At 31.9% G+C, this 25,826-nt stretch overlaps 1 protein-coding gene across 1 annotated transcript; it reads right to left on the bottom strand.

The window, feature by feature from the left end:
* Positions 1-3,448: 3,448 nt before the first annotated feature.
* On the bottom strand, positions 3,449-7,965 carry LOC136201527 (probable diphthine methyl ester synthase). The gene is made up of 7 exons (XM_065992213.1): positions 7,784-7,965; positions 7,467-7,645; positions 7,245-7,369; positions 6,884-7,113; positions 6,190-6,229; positions 5,968-6,059; positions 3,449-4,055 (listed from the first exon to the last, which is right to left on the bottom strand). The coding sequence occupies exons 2-7, from the start codon at positions 7,614-7,616 to the stop codon at positions 3,835-3,837; spliced, it is 858 nt and encodes a 285-aa protein (XP_065848285.1). The 5' UTR covers positions 7,617-7,645; positions 7,784-7,965; the 3' UTR covers positions 3,449-3,834.
* Between the last annotated feature and the right edge of the window lie 17,861 nt (positions 7,966-25,826).

Here is a 25,826-nt window from a genome sequence, read left to right as displayed (position 1 = left end):
ATAAATTATGAAATAAAAAATAAAAAAATTTAAATATTTCATCGAGTTAAAACTATTCCATTTCTAAATCTTTTATGGAACTAAAAAGAAATGTTTTTTTTAACCAACTAATGACGATGTTCACTCATCAAATATTCCATTTCTAATGAAACTAAAAAGAAATGTTTTTTTTAACCAATTAATGACGATGTTCACTTATCAAATTTAAGGGTAAAATTATATCATCTATGACATTAAGTGTAAAAATATTTTTGAATACCATCGTAACGATATTTTTGTGTGTCGGTTATAAAAATTGATGGTTAAGCCAATAAGGTTTTTGGGCTTGGAGCGGGAAAAGGTTCGCTACTCTATTAAGCCAGCTCTCCGCGCTTTTCTTTCTGACTCGGCCAGAAGCGGAGTACAACCAACATTTGGTTACCCTCATTTGATTAGTCAAGTCCACAGCCCAATGAACCCCATTTTGGTTCCAGCCCAGTGAATTTCATTTTGCTTCTAGGACTAGGATAGGCTAAATACATCACTTTAATACCCGGACTTGGGTTATAGACTCGAGTGATTAAAACCATGTTTGACAAATAGTTGTTAGTTGTTAGCTAATTAGTTTTTTAGTTAGCTAATTTGATTAGCTGATTGTGTAAAGTTGTTTGGTAAAACTTAACTGATTGCTAATAGCTGTTTGTGTAAAATGACAAATAAGGATATGATAAAGTATTTATTTGGGATTAAATGATAGTAATTAGGGGTTAAAATGTCATTCAAAAGATATGGAACAATAAACTAATTGAAAAAGCTCATAAAACCAGTTTTTTCAAAATTAGCTTTTTGAATCCAATAAACTCTTTCAAACATCTATTCACCAAACACGGAAGAAAATCTGTTGTCCACATTTTAATATCTCTTTCCATGTCTCTCTCATAAAAAGTGGTCCCTTTTAATTATGTAGATTCCCTTAGCTCATAAAATATATTATTTTAATTAAGTGAGGTCCATTTTTTATGAGAAGGACATGGAAAGGGACACTGAAATGGGGACAACAGATCTTCTTCTACCAAACACTATTATTAGAGTTTTGACTAATCAAACCTTCTAAAGTGGTTCAAACCTCTAATTTTACCCTAAAAAATTTGTTTAACATAAAATGTAGGAAAATTCATTTTTCTTAGTATATAGGAATGTTGAGTTGTGAATTTTTTTATTATAATAATAAAATAAAGGGTAAATTAAAAAAAAAACAATCGTGATTATACGTTTTGTCAATTGCATGTCTATGGGTTTTTTTTGTCCAAACGGGGACTGGGGTTTTTTTTACAACCAGAAGATGGCTGTGATTTTTCGATTTGCTAAAAAAATGATCTTTTTTTAAAAATGACCGTTAACGAGCTTAAAATTAAAAAATTCCAAGAATTGATGATATTCTAAACAATTTTATTTTTGAGGTCATTTAGATGTTTGATGAGGAGAGAGAGCGAATGTTTAGAGAGAGAAAAATCCGAAAATGATGATTTTATAAAATAAAAACTTTAGTTTCATAGTAAATATGATAGTAAACAACTTTAATTCTTGAAATTTTTCATTTTAAGATTGTTAACGGTATTTTTATAGTATCAAACTAAACGATCCTGATTTTTAACACTCGTTTAAACAAAAAAAAATACGGGTATGCAATTTACAAAAAATATAAACACGATTTTCTTTTGAAATTTATCCTATAATAAATAAATAAACAAAACCTACAAGAAGTGAAAAAAAAAAGCTTTAAATCACTTAAATTAAAAAGGCATAATATTCATTTGGCTCCTTAAACTAAAGCTTCAAAATCAATTAGAACCTTTGACTATCAAAATCATCAATTAGATCCTTGAACTAATAAAAAGTCATCAATTGAGTCCTCATTCTAAACAAAAATTATCAATTGAGAACTCATCGAAAATCATTCGGTTGAACAGTTTCAGACCCTCTTTTCCCAAGATTATTACAATCTATATCAAATAGTCACTTTCTTTTTTAGGATATGATGAGAACTTAATTGATGATTTTTACTTAGTTCAATGACCTAATTGACGATTTTAATAGTTTAGAGCCTTAATTGACTTTGAAGTTTTAATTTGAATAACAAACAGATGTAATGCCAATTAAAAACTAGAATTGGAATCCTAAAATATAAGCGGAAGGTAAAACCAAACTAATTAGACCAAGTACAATTGGCTCAATTAATTAAAAAACATTGTTGTCCCTCCCATTCTTTAGGGTTATGATACGCACAATACAATTGGCACAATAGTTGTTAGCAGATTACATTAACAGCTATAGATTATCTTTTTAGTTAGCTAATTTGACTAGTTAACTGTGTAACTTATTTGGTAAAACTTAACTATTATTTGGTAAAACTTGACTGATAACATAATAAACGCTTTAATTGGAGTTAAATGGTAATAATTAAAAAGTAAAATGTTACTCAAAAGAACTGAAACAATAAACTAATTGAAAAAGTTCCTAAAACCCACTCTTTCAAAATTAGCGTTTTAAACCCAATAAACTCTTTCAAACATTTTTTCACAAACACCACTATTGGATAAAGGGACTCAAACCAGGTAAAGGCTATGGTTACTTTGTTTTTAACAAAGTAACCCTTACTTTGTGTGTTTTCACCATTAGATTAATTTTATACTCCATCATCCAATGATGAAAACACACCAAGTAATGGTACTTTGTCAAAAACAAAGTAACCATAGAAGACACCATCAAACCAATATAATTAGCGTAATCCACAATAAAAGGAGGCCCGGTGCATTACGCGTCCCCGCTAAGCAAAGGTCCGAGGAGGGGTCCCGCCACAATAGTGTATAAGGGACAAGTCTTCTCTTGCCAACATTTTTTTTTGTAAGAGGCCACTCCTACGACTCGAACCCGTGATCTCTCAATCACACAACAACAACATTTACCATTGCGTCAAGGCTCACCCTCTAGCGTAATCCACAGTACTTAAATAAATTAGGATCATAAACACAATGACGCGTTTAAGTTAGTAAATTAATAACTCTATACTAACTGAGTTTTTAAAGCTAACTTTTTTAGTCATGTGACGAAAGAAAAGATCAAGGCTTAATGTTGTAAAATGAAAGAGGAGCTCAATTAACCGAAATCAAAATAATTAAGGGTTAGGAACGACAACCCATAGGATACTCACGGGTAATGTCATTCCCATACTTTTTATCTCTTTATTATTAAAACTACTCGTCCCGTCCCATCCCATTATCCTGACATATTACATTTTAAATCTCATTTTCATCTCATTTAATTTGCAAGAACCCATGCCCGTCAAGGATCAACAAATAAATTACAAATTTAACCGAAGCATAAATAAAATAAATATTCCAAAAGATTAACAAAACAAATACAAAATCAAAACCCTTAAAGTTCTAAATAGCTCAAACTAGCAAGAAAATAATAAATAAAAAACACTTAAAATAAATATCTCATCTTGATATTCTTAATTTTTCACTCCATTTTTTTTTTATCAGCATTCATCAATCTTCAAAAGACTACAAGACAAACACTTCTATACGTAGGGTGTAACGAGTAGCAGGTAACAGGGATAATAATCCCATTCGTGTCTCATACCCATCGCGGTACTTTTTTAAATCTCATTTTCTCTAACCCTTTTATACTGGATTCGAGTAATCCTATTAGGGTCGGATAGTACCGGGAACCCACGAAACCCGTACCCGTTATCGTCCCTATCAAGGGTCTCAAAATGCTTTCCGCCTTGAATATATTATAACATCAATGAATAGAACCAACCTCATCACAAGTTTTTTTGAGCATCAGGGATCACGCATTGCAGTTATCTTTTTCGCCTTTGGTCCCTCTTCTGATTTTGTAAAATCCCAACATTTCTTCTTCTACAGGATGAACATTGCCTACAATTACAAGACAATGCAAGGGTGCTCCAAAATCAACTTCCAGCAATTCCTTCATAGTACCAGCAACTATCTTTTGGTCTTCACTTCCAATCCTAGCAAATCCTACACAGCTACTTTCTTCATTGTATGCTGCATCACAATTCATCAAATTATAAACATGCTATGATCAGTATTAGACAGTTCAGGTTCTTCCTTGCAAAATTTCCAAAATTTGAGAAATATAAATCTTTTCTGAAGTTCAAGGTTGAAGGTGGCGCAACCAGAGCCAAATATTAGGGGTCAACGGACGAAAATTTAGCAAGAAACACAGAATTTTTGGGAGGAATTAAGAATCACCAGTAAAACAATTAGTCACCGATTCCATCAGTGAGGTCAAATTTGCCACATATTCTAGAAAAAACGAAATGACCTACGGGATGTTATGTATAGCGATGGCATTTTCCATCGGTAAATATAATTTTCGATATTTTTTCCCGGAGTCGGAGGGTTGACGTAGAGCGACTAAGGTGGTTTGGCCATGTGAGACGTAGAGCGCTTGATGCGCCGGTTAGGAGAACCGAAGAGTGGCAAAGGGATGTAGTGGTGAGAGGTAGGGGAAGACCTAAGCAAACTTGGAGGAGGGTGATCGAGAGTGATATGAGTTTACTGGGAATTGAGGAAAATATGGTAGTGGATAGGACGGAGTGGAGGGAGCGAATTTGTGTCGCTGACACGACTTGATTTCACGGTTTTATATGATGGTTCATGTTAGCTGACCCCGAATCATTTCGGGACTAAGGCTTTGTTGTTGTTGTTGTTGTTGTAGTCGGAGGGTTGACGGACCTCCGACTAAGTGACCTCCTGTAGTTCAGAGTCCGAACACTTGGGAGATATTCAAAGATAAATTCTATCACGAGATTTAAGTGGACAATAGAGCAAAGTGCAGGTCAAGTCTTGTTCAAAAGTTAACAGCTTAAGACAAGATTAGGCATTACAATATACAGTCAGCCTCCATCAGTTTTTTTTTGTCAGCCATAATGAATCGAAAGGGTAAATTACACTCATGACCCTTCAAATTTTGCTTACTTTCTTTATGACCCTTGAATTTCAAAACCGAACATAATAATCCTTAAACTTTGACTTTTACTAACATAAAAATCCATTATGAAAGTAAACAACCTCAAAATAAAAAAGTCCAAGAATTAAAGTAGTTTAGGATTAGGTAAACGTTTCCCATAGAACCACGTTTTTTATTTTGCAAAATTACCATTTTTGGAGCTTTTTCATTCTAAGCAGCCACTTTTTCTCTCCAAACCAAACATTGTCAAAGCCAAAAAGTTCAAGAATTGAAGTTTCTTAGAATAGCAAAACTATCAACTCTGCAATGGAGGGTTACTTGATATTAGAGTGGTCAATGGTTAAGGGACTTTTATGTCCCGGTTCTAATGTTTAGGGACCATGAAGAAAGTAAGGCCCAAGTTGAGGGGCCATGGGTGTAATCTATCTCCAATCAAAGAGTTAATTGGTTTTTGGACTTCGCTAGAAGTCCAGTCAGATTGTGAGAGAATGAATTGGTGGATTTACTTCAAAAAATCCTATTGCCTATGACAAAGTTTGCTAGTCTACTAAACAGCTAAGCTAAATCAATGGTTGAATTGTGTCATGGAACCGTTTGAACTAAAAGCTTAAGCTGATAGTTAAAGGTCCACTTCATATTAATATCTGACACACCACCTTCAACGTGCACAACACAGACCCATATTACGATGTCCAACAATTAGATCAACGAATGGGGCTGCCAGGAATCGAACCCTAGACCACTTGGTCAAACTGGCTCCGATACCATGTCATGGAACCGTTTGAACTAAAAGCTCAAGCTAATAGTCAGAGGCCCACATCATATTAATATCTGACAAATTGAAATGAATTTATAACTTGTAAGTAAAGCATGCAAACTTGACAAATTTTCTTCCATATAAACAGAAAAGAAAGCATATATATCTGCAACATGAAATTCTGTAAGGTTGGAACTGCAAAAAGAAAAGAAAAATGTCAGTCTTACCAGATCCCCCAAGCTTTTCTTCAACTTCCAAGAGTTGTTCGATTGCAGTATTTACTGTCATGTACCTCGGGGGTTCATATTTCTTCTTACCTCTGAAACAATTTTTCAATTAGATGATTATTGAAAAAGAAAATCAATAACTACACACACAAAGCTGCAGAAAGGACAACAAGAGCAAAATGGCAACAAACTCAAGGCCTAACCAATTTCTTGAATGCATACCTGGACAAGGATTCCCATGAAGGTTCCTTCACTCGTATATCTGTAAGTGACAATAGCTGAAGCTTATCAAATTTGAGAATTGCAAAGAGTCTCTCTTTAAATTTTAATAAGTAATGTAAAGTTCTATGACCTCAACTAATACAGCTTACCAGCTCGAAAGCAAGCACTATCCTAGAGCTAATCAACTTTTTACCATACTTTGACTGCAGAGTGAAGAAAAAGGTAATCGGAAATAAATGGGAAAACAGGTATATACATGAAAAAGGGGGCTGATTCTTGCTTACACACACATATATATACATAACCATATCCAAGGCTTTGAGTTTTTAAATAACTCTTTACAACATAAATGAAGTGTAATTTCAAGGTTTTAGCTGAATGGTATTGCATCAAAATCCGCCAAATTCATTGTTGGTCTACAGGCTAGTTACTCGTACCAAAACTTGTGAATATATTGAAAATGGAAAACTTATGCGTTAGGGAAAAAAGTCATATCAAACAAAAGCACTCTGTAAAATGGCAAGTGTGCTAGATAAGCCATTACCAAAACAAAGTCAGGTAACATACACGAACAAAAGAATTATAGGCATGATTCTTGAAACATATAGCATGGGAAATCAGAAATGCGGCTGCAGTAATCATTAAATTTCATATTCAAAGATGTAATTGCTTAGAAGTGTAAGTTCAGGATTACCTAACAAGCAAAGAGTGTGCAGTCCAAGCTCAACATTTTTTTGTATCTTCTGATAAAAGCTATCAGGTCTCCATGTATCAGTAAAAAAGGGGATCGAAACTGTCTCACCATAACGATATAGTTGCAGTCCGCAAATTCCTATAGCATTCATAACAGAAGCATTATGCACCACTTTGACTTCAATTCCCAATGCCTTTGCTCGAACAACAAGATCAGTATGCGTTGTAGCTCTGCATTTCAAGTCAAATCATCAACAAACCATTATAGCAACTATAGCAAGTCGAACTCGATAAATAATGAAATCCAATTACATCCAAACAAAAGGAAAGAAATTCAAAACTAACTCCACAGATAAGAATACCCAAAAGGATCTCCAACAACAAGGAAAGCCACATCCGATGTACGAGCTGTTGATAATATCTCATCAGCCTTCTCTTCTACCATCTCTCTATCAGCTACAGTAATTGGTTTCCCATACAAATCTTCCTGCAAACAGAATCAACCCCTACATTTACACAACTGACAAATCAACAAATTACCAGAAATAGAAAGAAAGAAAATAAGAATAAGTTAAAACACATACCAGAGTAGAAATTCCATCTGTGGATAGCCCAAAGGAAAGGAGAGAAGTATAAGCTTCCATGTATACCTTTTCACATTTCCTGACTGCTTCTAAGCCCCTTAAAGTAATGTCTTTCTCATCCCCCAATCCAAGGCCTATAATGTACAACATTTCTTCCCTCGCAAATCAACCCAATCCTTCTGCAGAATCAATCCCAACTTTCTTCAAATCAATAATCATTTCGTTTCTTCAACAATTATAATATATTACACACTATATTAAACCTAGGATGGTCGTATAAAAGTGAATCAAGTAAAAATGAGCAGGAAATCGAGTACCTGAAGAGTGAACCGGCAGAAGAAGCTACTGAACAAGAGTTGCAGAGATCAAGTTGTCGTTATCTGAAAAGCTTCAAAATTAAGAATTAATGGCGACCGGCTGAGAGAAGAAAGGGAATTATAAAAAAATGAAAGAAAAGAAGAGGGAAAAAGAAACAAAGGAGAAGAGGGTTTAGGGTTTCAAATGAAGATACTAACTTCACTTTAATTTTGATACCTAAACTTTTTCTTTTTCTGAAACCGATACCTAAACTTTTAATTTTTTACTTTATGATTTCTATGTTTATTGTATTTGTACGTTTTATGGTATTTATTGCTCGCCTTTTTTTTCATGGGAAGGATTAAATCCTCTTTGTTTTCGTGCTATATTATATACTTAATAAATTGTAAAATAAAAGTAAATCTATTTTAATATTATAAATATAAGGCATAATACTCATTTGCCTCCCTAAATTAAGGTTTCAAATGCAATTAGGACCTTAAAGTATCAAAATCACTTGAACTAAACAAAAATCATCAATTGAGTCATCATTTTAAATAAAAATCATCAATTGAGACCTCATCGAAAAGCATTCGGTTGAACAGTTTCAGACACTGTTTCCTAAATTCATTTTGAACTAACACATTGATTATTAAAGTCTATACCAAATAGTCACAGTTTTTTATTTTAGGATAAGATGGAGACTCAAATTGACTATTTTTTGCTTAGTTTAGGAATATGATTTTGATAGTTTAGGGTCCTAATTAATTTTGAAACTTTAGTTTCAAATGGGTACAATGCCTAAATATATCGAAATGATAATATAATTTTTATTATATTAATTTTTTATATATTAAAATAAAAATGTATATATATGTACATGTATAATTTAACATTTTATTAAAATACATAATATATATATATATATATTATAATAAACATATTTGTAATTTTTTTATTATTAATTTTAGGTATTTTTAAATATAAAATCAAAATTTTAGATATGAAAATGTTAAACATGCTATAAGAATCATAGATGCAATTTATCCTCGTATTTTTTATTAATGAGATTTAAAATTGTAGTATTTATTTCTTCAAAAAAAAACCACAGTATTTATTAAACATTTGATTTAAAATTAACCATAAAATGAGCTCTAAGTTGGTCCTTTTACGGCTAATTTTTTCCAAAGGCGAGAATCGAAACCTGGACCTTTGGTTAAGGGAGGAGGAGCCTTTACCACTCTACCATAACCCCGTGGTTACTCAAAAGAAGGATATATAGGGCCGAATAGAAGAACTTAGACTGTGAGAAGGAGATATGAAAGCTAATGGAATTAACTAGTTGATTTTTATTTTTTTTGGTAAACTACGAGGGGCTACGCCCTAGACCACAATTTGATTTTTATTAATATAATTATAAATAATAATAAAATAGATAAAACTGTTGAATTTATTAACAATTTGTTTTGAAATATCAACATGATATAGTTAAAATTAATTTTGCTAAATTTTTTATTATTTGGTAAATAAAAAACTAAATATTCAAGAGTAAAATTTGATCTTTATCCTCTATATCATAAAATATCGAGAAGATATAACTAAAATTAATTTTACTACAATTTACATTATTTGGTAAGTAAAAAGCTAAATATGTACTAGGTAAAATTTAATTTCTTTTATTTTGTATATCATAAAATTAATTTTGCTAAAATTTACAAATTAATAAAAAACTAAATATGTATTGGGTAAAATTTGATTTTTATCCTATATATCATAAAATCGCTAGTTGTTCAGAAGATATAGTTAAAATTAATTTTACTAAAATTTATATATATATATATATATATATATATATATATATGGAAGAGTTCTCAATGGTGAGTCTCCATCCATGGAGACTATTAAATTCTGAATAAATGACCTGCTATAGAAGGTTACTAACAGGTTATCAGGTTACCTAAAGTATAATTCTCTTTCCATAATAAAACCAAAATCATAATATTTCTCTCTCATATTAATTATCAAAGTTTTTCTAAAACATAATAAAAAAAACTAAAACTAAAATTAAATCTTTTTTTTTTTAATTTTCACGTTATTGTTGTGAAACAATCTGACAAATATAAAGCCAAGTCCTTTCCAATATATAAAAATTATGCTTCCAATTGAATCAAATCAAAATCATAATCATGGATTACATTTTTTGTTTTGTCTATAGAGTAAAAAAACTATATAATAAAATAAACGCAGTTCATACCTAAATAAGTTTTTAACTCAATTATTTAATTAATTCCTACTTAATTTTCTATTGTGCTTTTTTATATATTTTTGGTTGATACTTTATTACAGCGTAAATTACACTAATGACCACTAACCTTTATTATTTTTAAGATTTTACTACTGAACTTCATAAACTTAATATAAAAGCCACTCAATTTTACATCTTTTAATATTTGTGGCCATTAAATTTTAAATTTAAAGTTGCTTATAATATTATTAATTCGTAGAATTTTTTATTTTTAGACCGTTAATGGTCATGTTGAGGAATTGAGTGGCTACATGTGTTAAAAAGTGTAAAGTTGAGTGATCACGTTAATTTATGTTACGTTACGTCACGTCATATTATGTTAAGTATACTTACATTGCATTAAGTTATGTTAAGTAACATAACGTAGCGTAATGTTACCTAAACATATAAGATTTACGTAAAGTTCAAATGTTTTACGTAAAACTCGATTTTTAGTAATGTTAATGATTTTTTTTGTAAAAATACAACTTTACATTAATTAAGTCCAACTTACATAAATTGTCTCTAAAGATGTGAGATTGACGTAAAGTTCAAATTTTTTACATGAAAGTAGCATTTTTCGCGAAACTAAGTGATTTTGATTTTGTAACATAATAACTTTACATAAATTGAACTTATATTATTATGTTATGTTACATTATATCACGTTAAGTTACATAACACTACGTTACGCTACGTCACGTCACGTTACATCATGTCAAGTTATGTTACGTTACGTCATGTCAAGTTACGTTACGTTACGTTACGTTACGTTACGTCACGTCACGTTACGTTACGTCACGTTATATTATGTCACGTTACGTTACGTCGCATCACATTATGTTACAATATGTTACGTTACACTAAGTTACATTATGTTCGATTAGGAATGGTAAGCTCAATGACGGTTTATAAATAAATAAAAGGTTAAAGAAATAAAAAAACTAGGGCGCGCTCTACCATTGAGCTAATAGCCCGTCGTTAGCTTACAATCCTGAGGATTTATAAATTGAGCTTCCAATTCTAAGGATTTATAAATTGAGCTTACAATCTCAAGGATTTATAAATTGAGCTTATAATTGTTACGTTACGTTATTCTAAGTTATGTTACCTTATGTTACGTTACGTAATATTACATTACATTACATAACGTAACATTACATTACGTTACGTAACGTAACATTACATTACGTTATGTTACGTTACATTATATTATGTTACGTCGCATTACATTACGTCAGATCATGTCACATCATATTAAGTTATGTTATGTTATGTTACGTTACACTAAGTTACATTATATTCGGTTGGAGATCGTAAGCTCAATGACTGTTTATAAATAAATGAAAGCTTAAAAAAATAAAATAGCTAAAGATTTTAAATTGAGCTTATAATTATGAGGATTTATAGATTGAGCTTACAATCCTAAGGATTTATAAATTGAACTTATAATTAGGGCTGTAAATAAACAGAGTCGCTCATGAGCGGCTCGGTGATCGGCTCGATAAAAGCACGGCTCGACTCGGCTCGATTTGTAAACGAGCCGCTCGTGAAGATGATTTACTGGCTCGGTTCGTAAACGAGCCAAGCTTGAGCAGGCCAAAGCTTGGCTTAAAAGCTCACGAGCAGGCTCGATTAGAATATTTATGAACAAATTTTAGTTTTGTAGAAAACTATATAGTTTTGTGTTAGTTCACAAATATCTAAACTTAATATTATTTCATTTGCTATTAGATGAGTTCGTTCACAAACATAATAAATGAGTAATAGACGAACTATTTGTAAGCATCTTGTTTATTTATTCACGAACTTTACTTGTGAGCTTGTTTTGTATACAATTAAGGAGTTATTTGCGAGCAAACTTCACAAATATAACTAACAATTTACTCACAAACAATTCATGGTTAGATAATTTTCTTAATGAACCAAATCCAAAAGAGGATTTTGGGCTCGAAACAAGCTCAAAGCTCGGCTCAAGCTCGTTGAGCAGGCCAAAGCTCGGCTCGGGCTCGGCTCATTGATTTTATAGCAAGCTCGGCTCGGGCTCGAGCTCGAGCTCGTTAATTTTATAGCGAGCCGAGCTTGAACAGGCCAAAGCTCGGCTCGGCTCGATTACAGCCCTACTTATAATTATTACGTTACGTTAACTTTCATCATATCACGTTACATTATGTTAGGGATTGTAAGCTAAATGACCGTTTATAACTTGAGCTTATAATTATTACGTTACATTAAGTTTGTATTACATTACATTACGTTACGTTACGTTACGTTACGTCGCATCACGTCACGTTACATTATGTTACGTTATAATAAGTTACGTTATGTCACATTATGTTATGTCGCATCACACCACGTTACATTATGTTATGTTACACTAAGTTACGTTATGTTTGGTTGGGGATGGTAAGCCCAATGACGGTTTATAAATAAATGAAAGCTTAAAGAAATAAAAAAAATTGGGGCTCACTCTACCATTGAGCTAATAGCCCATCATGAGCTTACATTCTTGAGGATTTATAAGTTGAGCTTACAATTCTAAGGATTTATAAATTGAGCTTACAATCCTAAACATTTATAAATTGAGCTTATACTTATTATGTTACGTTACGTTACGCCACGCTACATTACATTACGTTAGGGATTGTAAGCTCAATGACTATTGACAAATTGAGCTTATAAGTATTATGTTACGTTACATTATGTTACATTACATTACATTATGTTATTCTAAGTTACATTATGTTACGTTATTCTAAGTTACATTATGTTACGTTATTCTAAGTTATGTTATATTATGTTATTCTAAGTTACATTTACGTCACATTACGATACGTTATGTTTCTTCACATTACGTTACGTTACATTATGTTATTCTAGTTAAGTAATGTCTCAGTTCAGTAATATTTCAGTTGAGTAATGTTTCAGTTAAATAATGTTTCAGTTTAGTAATGTTTCAGTTCAGTAATGTTTCAGTTGAGTGATGTTTTAGTTCAGTAATGTTTCAGTTCAGTAATGTTTCGGTTTAATAATGTTTGAGTTTAGTGTAATGTTTGAGTTTAGTAATGTTTCAGTCCAGTAATGTTTCAGTTTAGTAATCTTTAAGTTCAGTAATGTTTTAGATCAGTGATGTTTCAGTTCAGTAATATTTCAGTTCAGTGATGTTTCAGTTCATTGATGTTTCTATTGAGTGATGTTTCAGTTCAGTAACTAGTTTTTGACCCGTGCGATGCACAGATTCATCTTAACATATAAATATTAACAAAAATATAATCTAATAATTACAATTAATGATATAAAGGTGCTATATAACTTAAATATTATTATTTTATTTTCACATTTACCTTAAATAATGTTTTTTAATAGATAAATCTAATAATTTAATTAAAATTAATATATTATATATTATATTATGTTTTTTATGAGTAAAAAAGAAGGAAGTGACACATCAGCTCCATCGTTACTATTTTATATTATATATATATATGGAGAGAATTAGAGAGATTTTAGGGATTAATTTAAATTATGTAGAACTCTTAGATATAGATATGCAGAGAATTAGAGAGATTTTAGGGATTAATTTAAATTCTGTAGAAGTCTTAGATATAGTACGGATAAAATAATCTTTTTATAAATAAATATAATAATATAACTAAAGTTAATATATTATATTTTTTATTATATTTTTTATCAGTAAAAAAGGAGGAAGTGACACATCAGCTCCATCGTTACTGTTTTATATTATATATAGATATGTAGAGAATTAGAGAGATTTTAGGGATTAATTTAAATTATGTAGAACTTTTAGATATAGATATGTAGAGAATTAGAGAGATTTTAGGGATTAATTTAAGTTCTGTAGAACTCTTAGATATAATACGGATAAAATACACTTTTTATAAATAAATATAATAATATAACTAAAGTTAATATATTATATTTTATATTATATTTTTTATCAGTAAAAAAGGAGGAAGTGACACATCAGCTCCATCGTTACTGTTTTATATTATATATAGATATAGATATGCAAAGAATTAGAGAGATTTTAGGGATTAATTTAAATTCTGTAGAAGTCTTAGATATAGTACGGATAAAATAATTTTTTTTATAAATAAATATAATAATATAACTAAAGTTAATATATTATATTTTTTATTATATTTTTTATCAGTAAAAAAGGAGGAAGTGACACCTCAGCTCCATCGTTACTGTTTTATATTATATATAGATATGTAGAGAATTAGAGAGATTTTAGGGATTAATTTAAATTATGTAGAACTTTTAGATATAGATATGTAGAGAATTAGAGAGATTTTAGGGATTAATTTAAGTTCTGTAGAACTCTTAGATATAATACGGATAAAATACTCTTTTTATAAATAAATATAATAATATAACTAAAGTTAATATATTATATTTTTTATTATATTTTTTATCAGTAAAAAAGGAGGAAGTGACACATCAGCTCAATCGTTACTGTTTTATATTATATATAGATAGATATGCAGAGAATTAGAGAGATTTTAGGGATTAATTTAAATTCTGTAGAACTTTTAGATATAGATATGTAGAGAATTAGAGAGATTTTATGGATTAATTTAAATTCTATAGAACTCTTAGATATAATACGGATAAAATACTCTTTTTATAAATAAATATAATAATATAACTAAAGTTAATATATTATATTTTATATTATATTTTTTATCAGTAAAAAAGGAGGAAGTGACAGCTCAGCTCCATCGTTACTGTTTTATATTATATATAGATATGTAGAGAATTACAGAGATTTTAAGGATTAATTTAAATTCTGTAGAACTTTTAGATATAGATATGCAGAGAATTAGAGAGATTTTATGGATTAATTTAAATTCTGTAGAAGTCTTAGATATATTACGGATAAAATAATCTTTTTTATAAATAAATATAATAATATAACTAAAGTTAATATATTATATTTTATATTATATTTTTTATCAGTAAAAAAGGAGGAAGTGACAACTCAGCTCCATCGTTACTGTTTTATATTATATATAGATATGTAGAGAATTAGAGAGATTTTAGGGATTAATTTAAATTATGTAGAACTTTTAGATATAGATATGTAGAGAATTAGAGAGATTTTAGGGATTAATTTAAATTCTGTAGAACTCTTAGATACAATACGGATAAAATACTCTTTTTATAAATAAATATAATAATATAACTAAAGTTAATATATTATATTTTATATTATATTTTTTATCAGTAAAAAAGGAGGAAGTGACACATCAGCTCCATCGTTACTGTTTTATATTATGTATAGATATGCAGAGAATTAGAGAGATTTTAGGGATTAATTTAAATTCTGTAGAACTCTTAGATATAGTACAGATAAAATAATCTTTTTTTATAAATAAATATAATAATATAACTAAAGTTAATATATTATATTTTTTATTATATTTTTTATCAGTAAAAAAGGAGGAAGTGACACCCCAGCTCCATCGTTACTGTTTTATATTATATATAGATATGTAGAGAATTAGAGAGATTTTAGGGATTAATTTAAATTCTGTAGAACTCTTAGATATAATACGGATAAAATACTTTTTTTTATAAATAAATATAATAATATAACCAAAGTTAATATATTATATTTTTTATCAGTAAAAAAGGAGGAAGTGACACATCAGCTCTATCGTTACTGTTTTATATTATATATAGATAGATATGCAGAGAATTAGAGAGATTTTAGGGATTAATTTAAATTCTGTAGAACTTTTAGATATAGACATGTAAAGAATTAGAGAGATTTTAGGGATTAATTTAAATTCTGTAGAACTCTTAGATATAATACGGATAAAATACTCTTTTTATAAATAAATATAATAATATAACTAAAGTTAATATATTATATATTATATTATATTTTTTATCAGTAAAAAAGGAGGAAGTGACACCTCAGCTCCATCGTTACTGTTTTATATTATATATAGATATTTCAGTTCAGTGATGTTTTAGTTCAATAATTTTTCAGTTCTTCAGTTCAGTAATATTTCAGTTTAGTGATGTTTTAGTTCAATAATTTTTCAGTTCACTAATGTTTTAGTTTAGTAATGTTTCAATTCAGAAATGTTTCCGTTCAATAATGTTTCCGTTAATTAATGTTTCAGTTTAGTGATGTTTCAGTTCAGTAATATTTCAGTTCAGTGATGTTTTAGTTCAGTAATATTTCAGTTTAGTAATGTTTCAATTCGGTAATGTTTCAGTTCAGTGATGTTTCAATTCAGTAATGTTTCAGTTGAGTAAGGTTTTAGTTTAGTAATATTTCAGTTCAGTGATGTTTCAGTTAAGTGATATTTTTGTTCAGTGATGTTTCGGTTCAGTGATGTTTTGGTTCAATGATATTTAGTTTAGTAATATTTCAGTACAATAATGTTTGAGTTCAGTAATATTTCAGTTTAGTGATGTCTCAATTCAGTAATGTTTCAGTTCAGTAATGTTTCAGTTGAGTTATGTTTCAGTTCAGTGATGTCTCAGTTCAGTAATGTTTCATTCAGTGATGTTTTAGTTAAGTAATGTTTCAGTCAGTGATGTTTCAGTTCAGTAATATTGCAGTTCAGTAATGTTACAGTTAAATAAGGTTCCAATTTAGTAATGTTTCGGTTCATTAATATTTCAAGTTAGTAATGTTTAAGTTTACTAATGTTTCAGTTTAGTAATATATTAGTTTGATAATGTTTAAGTTCTGTAATGTTTGAGGTCAGTGATGTTTGAGTTTAGTGATGTTCCAGTTTAGTAATGTTTCAATTTAGTAATGTTTCAGTTTGGTATTGTTTCAGTTGAGTAATGTTTCAGTTTAGTAGTATTTCAGTTCAGTGATATTTCAGTTCAGTAATGTTTCAGTTCAGTAATGTTTCAGTTGAGTGATGTTTCGGTTCAGTGATGTTTCGATTCTGAGATGTTTTAGTTTAGTGATGTTTCAATTCAGTAATATTTCAGTTTAGTGATGTTTCAGTTTAGTAATCTTTGAGTTCAGTAATGTTTCGGTTCTGTGATGTTTCAGTTAAGTAATATTTCAGTTCAGTGATGTTTCAGTTCAGTGATATTTCAGTTTAGTAATATTTCAGTTCAGTGATGTTTTAGTTCAGTAATATTTCAGTTCAGTAATGTTTCAGTTCAGTGATGTTTCAATTCAGTAATGTTTCAGTTTAGTAATCTTTTAATTCAGTAATGTTTCAATTAAGTGATGCTTCAGTTCAGTAATATTTCAGTTCAGTGATATTTCAGTTCAGTGATGTTTCAGTTTAATGATGTTTCAATTCAGTAATATTTCAGTTCAGTGATGTTTTAGTTCAGTAATATTTTAGTTCAGTAATATTTCAGTTCAGTAATGTTTCAGTTTAGTGATGTTTCAGTTCAGTGATATTTCAGTTCAGTGATGTTTCGGTTCAGTAATGTTTCAGTTGAGTAAGGTTTCAGTTTAATAATATTTAAGTTAAGTGATGTTTAAGTTTAGTGATGTTTTAGTTCAGTGATGTTTTGGTTCAGTGATATTCAGTTTAGTAATATTTCAGTTCAGTGGTGTTTCAGTTCAGTAATGTTCCAGTTTAGTAATATTTCAGTTCAGTGATGTTTCAGTTTAGTGATGTTTCAGTTCAGTAATATTTCAGTTCAATGATGTTTTAGTTCAATAATATGTCAGTTCAGTAATGTTTCAGTTTAGTAATGTTTCAATTCGATAATGTTTCAGTTTAGTGAGGTTTCAGATGAGTAATGTTTCAGTTTAGTAGTATTTCAGTTCAGTGATGTTTCATTTCAGTAATGTTTCATTTCAGTAATGTTTCAGTTCAGTAATGTTTCATTTCAGTAATATTTCAGTTGAGTGATGTTTCCGTTCGGTGATATTCAATTTAGTAATATTTCATTTTAGTGACATTTCAGTTCAGTAATGTTTCAATTTAGTAATATTTCAGTTCTGTGGTGTTTCAGTTCAGTAATGTTTCAGTTCAGTAATATTTCAGTTAAGTGATGTTTTAGTTAAGTAATGTTTCAGTTTAGTAATATTTCAGTTCAGTAATGTTTCAGTTGAGTGATATTTCAGTTCAGTAATGTTTCAGTTGAGTGATGTTTCAGTTCAGTAATGTTTCAGTTTAGTAACATTTCAGTTCAGTAATGTTTTAGTTCAGTAATGTTTCAGCTCAGTGATGTTTTCAGTTTTGTGATGTTTCAGTTCAGTAATATTTGAGTTCAGTAATATTTCAGTTTAGTGATGTTTCAGTTCAGTAATGTTTCAGTTCAGTGATGTTTTAGTTCAGTAATGTTTCAGTTCAGTAATGTTTTAGTTCAGTGATGTTTCAGTTCAGTAATATTTCAGTTCAATAATGTTTCAGTTCAGTAATGTTTATTTTCAGTGATGTTTGAGTTTCGTAAAGTTGTCTGTTCAGTGATATTTACGTTACGTTACATGACGTTTGTGTGAGGATATAAATCAATTGCATGAAGGGAGTAGTATTTAATACGACATCTAAATGGATGGCATTAGACATTTATTATTGTCATTAGTGTGGCATTAGAATATATGAATTATAGAGATTGTAAGTTTAATGATTGTTTATAAATAAATGAATGTTTAAAGAAATAAAAAAAATTAAGGATTTACAAATTGATCTTGGAATCCTAATGATTTACAAATTGAACTTACAATCCTAGAAATTTATAAATTGAGCTTACAATTCTAAGGTAATAAATAGGGGGACAACACTATTAATTAGAACATCATTAATGTTGTATTTGGTTATCATAAAAAATGCTGTACATTCTCAATGTCAAGCTTTTCGTGTTCCCAATGAACAATCATTTATTAAGATTTAATGCATATAACATTGATTAGACGGATACAAAATTACTTAGAAGAAGACGTCTTTTTATGTAAAATAAAAACATCCGGGAAAAAAATTTATTTCTTGGAAGTTGGTTATATCTCGAGGAAAGAGAAAACGTTTTTCAAAGCACAATATTCCAAGTTACAACTGACATGTCATCAGGTAAAACCAATTTTAATATTAAATCACAACTTAAATCATGGACCACTAGATCTTGATCCAATGGCTATTAAATACTCACCATATATGGAGATAATTTAGTGCTCACCATTGAAAACAACCCCATATATATATATAATATAAAACAGTAACGATGGAGCTGAGGCGTCACTTCCTCCTTTTTTACTGATAAAATATATAATATATTAATTTTAATTAAATTATTATATTTATCTATAAAAATATTATTTTATCCGTACTATATCTAAGAGTCCTACAGAATTTAAGTTAATCCCTAAAATCTCTCTAATTCTCTGTACTATAAATAATAATATTTAATTTATATAACACCTTTATATCATTTATTGTAATTATTAATAGATATATTTTTGTTAATATTTATATGTTAAAAATGAATCCGTGCATCGCACCGACCAAAAACTAGTTAGTAATTAAAAAGGTGATTTACTATACCTAGCCACAAATTCCTACCTCTAGCCTCGGGAATTGACCGAACTACCCTTTGCCCAAAAATTGAAAAAAACCAAAACCTCTCAAATACCCTATACACTCTTCGATCAAATCCGGACTCATTTGTGAACCAAATCATGGATCGTGAAAGAGGTCGTAAAGAGAAAGACAAAATGGTAAGATTTACGGTTTTATTTCGTTGATTTTCGCTCTGTTTTGTGATCTGTGGGGTATTTCAAAAAATCATCGGAATCGTAGTCGGGCGTATGAACATCACGCCCGACCTGTGGTTCCGGCGTAAGGGAATCACGCCCGACCAGTGGTGCGGGCGTGATAGCCACATGCCCGCACCACTGGTCGGGCGTGATGCTCGAACGTCGAACCACAGGTCGGGCGTGATGCGCTTACGTCCGAACCACTGGTCGGACGTGATGTTCATACGCCGGACCAGTGGTCTGGGCGTGATTCCCTTATCCAGTGGTCTGGGCGTGATTCCCTTACGCCCAAGGTGTTTTTTTTATAAAAAAATTTACATTATTTACAATTTTATTAATTTAGTGTAATTGTATAATTTTAGTATAATTTTAGCATAATTTTTACAATTTTATTAATTTAGTGTAATTTTATAATTTTAGTATAATTTTAGTATAATTTTAGTATAATTTTAGCATAATTTTATAACTTTAGTATAATTTAGTATAATTTTATAATTTTAGTATAATTACAATTATTTATAATTTTATTAATTTAGTATAATTTTAGCATAATTTTATAACTTTAGTATAATTTACATTATTTATAATTTTATTAATTTAGTGTAATTTATAATTTATATGTTACCATTTTTTATTAACTAGATGTAATTTTTTTTGTAGACGGAGTGGCCTACTAGGGGTGGAAAATCCATCCCGTCATCTGCTCGTCGTCTAGATATGGACGGCGAGGATGATACACCACGCCATACGAGATTGCGTGGTATTGATATATCCGGTCGTAGGCGGAGAGGGGCTGCGACGGACCAGTTGAGGAGGGGACCGATTGTGGAGCAGCCCGATATTGATGGATCGGAGGGGGCCACAGATTTTGATGACAGAGAGCCTGATAGCGATACTGTGGAGGACTACCTGGATATGGTAGCCCAGGCAGTGCGACAGTCTGCAGTTGCACGTGATCGTGAGATTGAGGATAGCGATAGCAGTCAACCCCGGGGAGACAGCCGACCCAGCGCGTAGGAGGTCGCTTTGCGAGTACAGGTATTTTTTAGTATAATTTTATAATTTTAGTATTTTAGTATAATTTTATAACTTTAGTATAATTTAGTATAATTTTATAATTTTAGTATACTTTTAGTATAATTTTAGCATAATTTTATAACTTTAGTATAACTTTAGTATAATTTTAGTATAACTTTAGTATAATTCTAGCATAATTTTATAACTTTAGTATAATTTAGTATAATTTTATAATTTTAGTATAATTTAGTATAACATTAGTATAATTGTATAATTTTATAACTTTAGTATAATTTTAGTATTTTAGTATAATTTTATAATTTTAGTATAATTTTAGTGTAATTTTAGTATTTTAGTATAATTTTATAACTTTCAGGGACAAGCAAACGTCTCAAAGCTAGTGAGGACGAGAGCTGGCTCGTTAGTGGACCGGTGGATGGTGGCCCCGTTGATGGTTCCGTGATTCCTAGTTTTCTAGGACATGTTGCCTCACGGATTCTGGGAGGAGAGATTCGGTCGTTTTTGACATGCTACAACAGATCATCAACATGCTGAGATTTGTGTTAGTGGTTTTCTGGTGCGTCACCCAAGGTAAGAATAATATAGTGTGTCAACATTTATTGTAATTTGTATTTTTAACTATAAACATAAAAAACATTCAGTAATTGTATAAATTGTATATGTGTCATTTTACAGCTAAAGGAGATGATCGAGAAGACTAGTTTGTCTCACCTTCCACATGCCATATTTAAGAACCTCGACACTCCGTTGTTGACTGCGTTCGTGGAGCGGTGGCAGCCCGATACGAACTCCTTCCACATGCCATTCGGGGAGATGACTATCCAGCTGCATGATGTGTGACAGATTCTTCGGATCCCGGTCGATGGTCTGATGGTGTCCGAGTCTCCCACTACTGATGGGCTTCATACCATGTGCATGATGATGTTTGGGGTGGATCGGGATCAGCTTTTGTAGCCGGGCCGACATTTATGGGGTGGTGGAGGTGTATTTGTTCAGGCTGTACACGGGATTATCATCCAGGGTAGGGATAACGCTACTCGGGCCACAGCGTGGATGTGGCTTATGCTTGGATCCACTCTGTTTGTTGACAAGAGTGGAGATAGGATTAGGCCAGCCCATCTTGCTGAGGTTTACGGTGGTGTCAGCGGGGCAGCTGGACTTTCATGGGGGTCTGCTACACTTGCCATGTCGTATCGGCAGTTGGGGATAACGAGCAGAGGAGACTGTTCAGGTATAAGCGGATGTTTGACCCTACTGCAGGCATAGATATACGAGTATTTTCCGGTGTTTCGGCCGCATAGAGGAGCTCACTTGATCCCAACTGACCATGCCCGTGCACTGAGATAGGAGGTCGGGGTACTGATGCACCTCACGGCGTTCGGTACCGCAAGGCTCACTAAGGGATAAGTGTACCCCGTCGTTATCAAGTAATAAAATCTGGAAAGTCCAGGTATCGAATCCACAGGACTTATTTACCACAAGTATCGAGCTACTTGGTCTCAGGTGTTATCTAGGCTTTGTGGGTTTTGAGTTTGTTTGTTTAAGTTAATCTACTCCTAGGTTGAATTATGCTACTCCTAGCTAAGTTATACTAATTCTAACTAAGTTATTCTACGCCTAATTAAGTTAAACTACTCCTAATTACGTTATACTACTCCTAGGTGATCTTTCACTAATGCAATTACCTGAAGGAACATGGTATGAACAATAATAATGAAGATAAATTATTAGGTCTATTGATTAAAACCCTAATCTAAGTCACTTGTATTCAATGCGATTAACCCTACTTACCCTCCTGAAGTTCCTAGTGCGTGATTCCCTTGTAAGGCCGAAACTAGGTCTAAGGCTCAGCAATTTGGGCTTAATCAACTAAGAGGTCGTCAATCTCCTAGGCTCTGACTAGGTCAGATTCAGCTCACAATATGTGCCTACTAGATTTTGGGGCTTTTGAATGAGTTAAACCAATTGAATAAAGCGTAAGACAAAGATTAGACAAATAATCATAGAACAAAACAAGAGCTAAAATATTATTAAAGGCGAAGAACAATGTCACATGATACAATTAGCCTAGGATTCATAGGTTGTATCAAAGAGTACAAACAAGGAAAGATAAAAGGAGATACGAAAATCCCTTTCAGGGAACCTGTCTACTCTGCAGCCGGCTTCCTAGGTCTTAAGGACGGACCTTGAATAATCCTCGGTGGAGATGCGGAGCTTCGGAGCTTCTTCAATGGAGGTTGGAGAAGATGGAAGAGGTGGAGAGGATTTCTCAAGGGGGAAAGGCTAAAGTAAATTACAATAATGAAAGATGTCTAATTTACAATGGAAAAGTTCTATTTATAGTTGTAGCTCGGGTCCTCTTTTTGACCTATTTTGTGTCCTTATGCAGGTGGGAAGTCGTGGGACCGGTTGTGGATTCGTGGGGTCAAAACTGCTAATTTTCACCAATTCCCACAGGTCAGCTCGGCGAGCAGGGCGCGCTGCTCGGCGAGCTAGCCCTTGCAGGCCAGCTCGCGGCGAGCAGGCCCCCAGCTCGTCCGAGCAGGCCCCTGGAGGCCTGCTCGGCGAGCTGGCCTAAAAACGCCAGTCCGACGAGCGGTTTTGCCCTGCACGCTTCCGCACGATTGCTCGATGTCCCATGATGTAATTTTCTCCCGAACTTATCCCTGCGCATGCACGAAAACTCCAAATAGCATTAGTCTCAAGGCTAAATTGACCCGCCAATCGCTCATTTTGAGCAAACGCTCTGTTTGGTGTGACTTTTGGCGGATCAATTAGCTATAAAAAATAACGGAATTATAACATATATGCCATTTTGGCCTTATTTGCCTAAAATGATCAGAAAACGAGCCTAAACAACGAAAAGTTAATAAAACATTTCTGATTCCTAACTAACTCACACAAAAGCATATAAATGCGAGAATTGCTCGCTTATTCATGATATAACACTAAAAACCGTCCTAAAACCGTACCCAAAGATAGGGTTTTTTGACCCCTATCAAACCTCCTCGCACTTAAAACTTTACTTGTCCCCAAGTAAACTAAAAAACTAAACCCGCAATCACAAGTAAGCTAGAAAACCTCCCGGTTTGACTAGATGCTTGACACAATTTCGAGCATCTGTAATTACATGCATTCGGAAATACAAAGTAGAGACACGATATCCAAAAGCCGCATTTCGATTATCATAGGTCATATGTTTTAAGAAAAGGACACATGTTCAATTAAACGAGCTTAAGGGGATAGCTAAGTAAAACACCTCACCATAGGTAGTTCACTCATTTCACACAATTTTGGTGGCTGAAGTGTTTACTCTCGGCTTATGTTCTTACTTAGGATTACGTTGATTTTGCACATTCATCTGAGTTCCTCTACTATGCTATATGACTCCGATGATATCAAAAAACAGCCTCGAATTGGGGTTGTAATGTGGTTAGAGGGTTAAAGGTACAATAAGGGTTAAGAGTTCTAGCACTAGGAAAACAAAGTTTAAAATGGCTTTAGCAAATTGTGAAGTGATTAAGCTTTTTATTTACATATTTTTCTGAGACGTTCTAATTTTAAGACTTGGGAGATATGGTTCTCATTCTTTTGTTCGTCTCTTTTCTTTTTCTTTTCTGTTTTTTTTCTTTTTCTTTTTTTTTCTTTTTTCTTTTGGATAGTAATGCTCATTCACTTCTTAGCCTTTTGGCTTGCTACTATGGTGCCATAAACAAGGATAAAGCGCTAGAAGAAAACAAAGACTCAATGCGAGCTTTGCAAAAACTCCGGTTAAGCAACAAACCAAGTGATGGTTTGCAAAAATTTGGGTTAGAACGAAAGAAAAATCTACAAACTACAAAAATATAGACTCAAAGGGGCTTCCTAGAGTAGATGAAAAAGATAAAATAAGGTAAAGAAAAAGGGTTAATTCTAATGAGGCTGATTCATCGTTTACCATCTCAAATCATTACATGTAGGTTCAACTCAGTATTAGGTGCAAAATCTGTAATCTTTCCACAAGTCAAAGCATTCACACAAAAATGTCAAGAAAAAGAGCTTTTTGATGTTCGCTCTTGGGCTCAAATTCAACTCATAGTTCTTGGGTTTCAAATTTGTGCTTACTAGTTTTCTCCAAACTCAAGTTTAATATCACATGCCTTCAATTCTTAAGTTATCTACATTAGTAATGATTTTAGCATTTCTTCAAAAGTAGGGTCTAAATGCAAACTTTAGCTCATGCTTTTACAGATACAAGGGTTGTGTCCTACACCTAAACTAGTTGTCATGCAATTTTAGATTCGGTTCTTAGCCCTCAAGAAAAAATAACGAAGTTTAGATTCGAAGGAGGTTCACGGTTTTAGGCCCTAAACATGCAAAAACATAAATAAAACCTGAAAACGCTAAACTAAACTAGACACGACGCAACAAAAATTAAAAAATTATACAAATTTTTGTAAGTTTGTCTACCCCTCCTCCTCACACTTAAATCATGCAATAAGTTCCAACATTGCATCTAAAACCATCAAGCGCATGTGCAAAAAAGTTAGGGTGGAGAAGACAACTTACTGATTTTATCGCAATCGCCAAAAACTTGATGATTTGCGGTGCCATTTTTTTTTTAATTTATTTATTTAGCTCCGTTCGGAAAAAATCCCGAAATGTTGCTTATCTCGGCCGAGCAGCTCGACGAGTGCCCAGTTCGCCTGAGCTGGGGTGCCCAGCGAGCTGCGCGGCACTGCCCAGCGGGCTGTTGGGCAACAGTGCCCAGCTCGCCCGAGAGGGGGTGCCCAGCTCGGTGAGCTGGGCTTCCTGGGGCGAAATTACGATTATTTTTTTATTTTAAACCCGAACACTTAAAAAAAATGTAAAAGAAAACTAAACAACTAAACTAAAAGATCAATGTATAATCTAAATAAAATAAACCTGAAAAGTTTTATTAAAACTTGGGTTGCCTCCCAAGAAACGTTATGTTATAGTCGGTGAGCTCGACATAGAATTCCCGCCTAGGTGTATGCTGACATTCGCGTTAGGAATTCAAATTCCT

This window comes from Euphorbia lathyris, chromosome 7 (assembly GCF_963576675.1).
Source record: "Euphorbia lathyris chromosome 7, ddEupLath1.1, whole genome shotgun sequence".
NCBI classification, from domain to species: Eukaryota; Viridiplantae; Streptophyta; class Magnoliopsida; order Malpighiales; family Euphorbiaceae; genus Euphorbia; species Euphorbia lathyris.
This window is presented reverse-complemented; position numbering and strand designations above follow the sequence as displayed.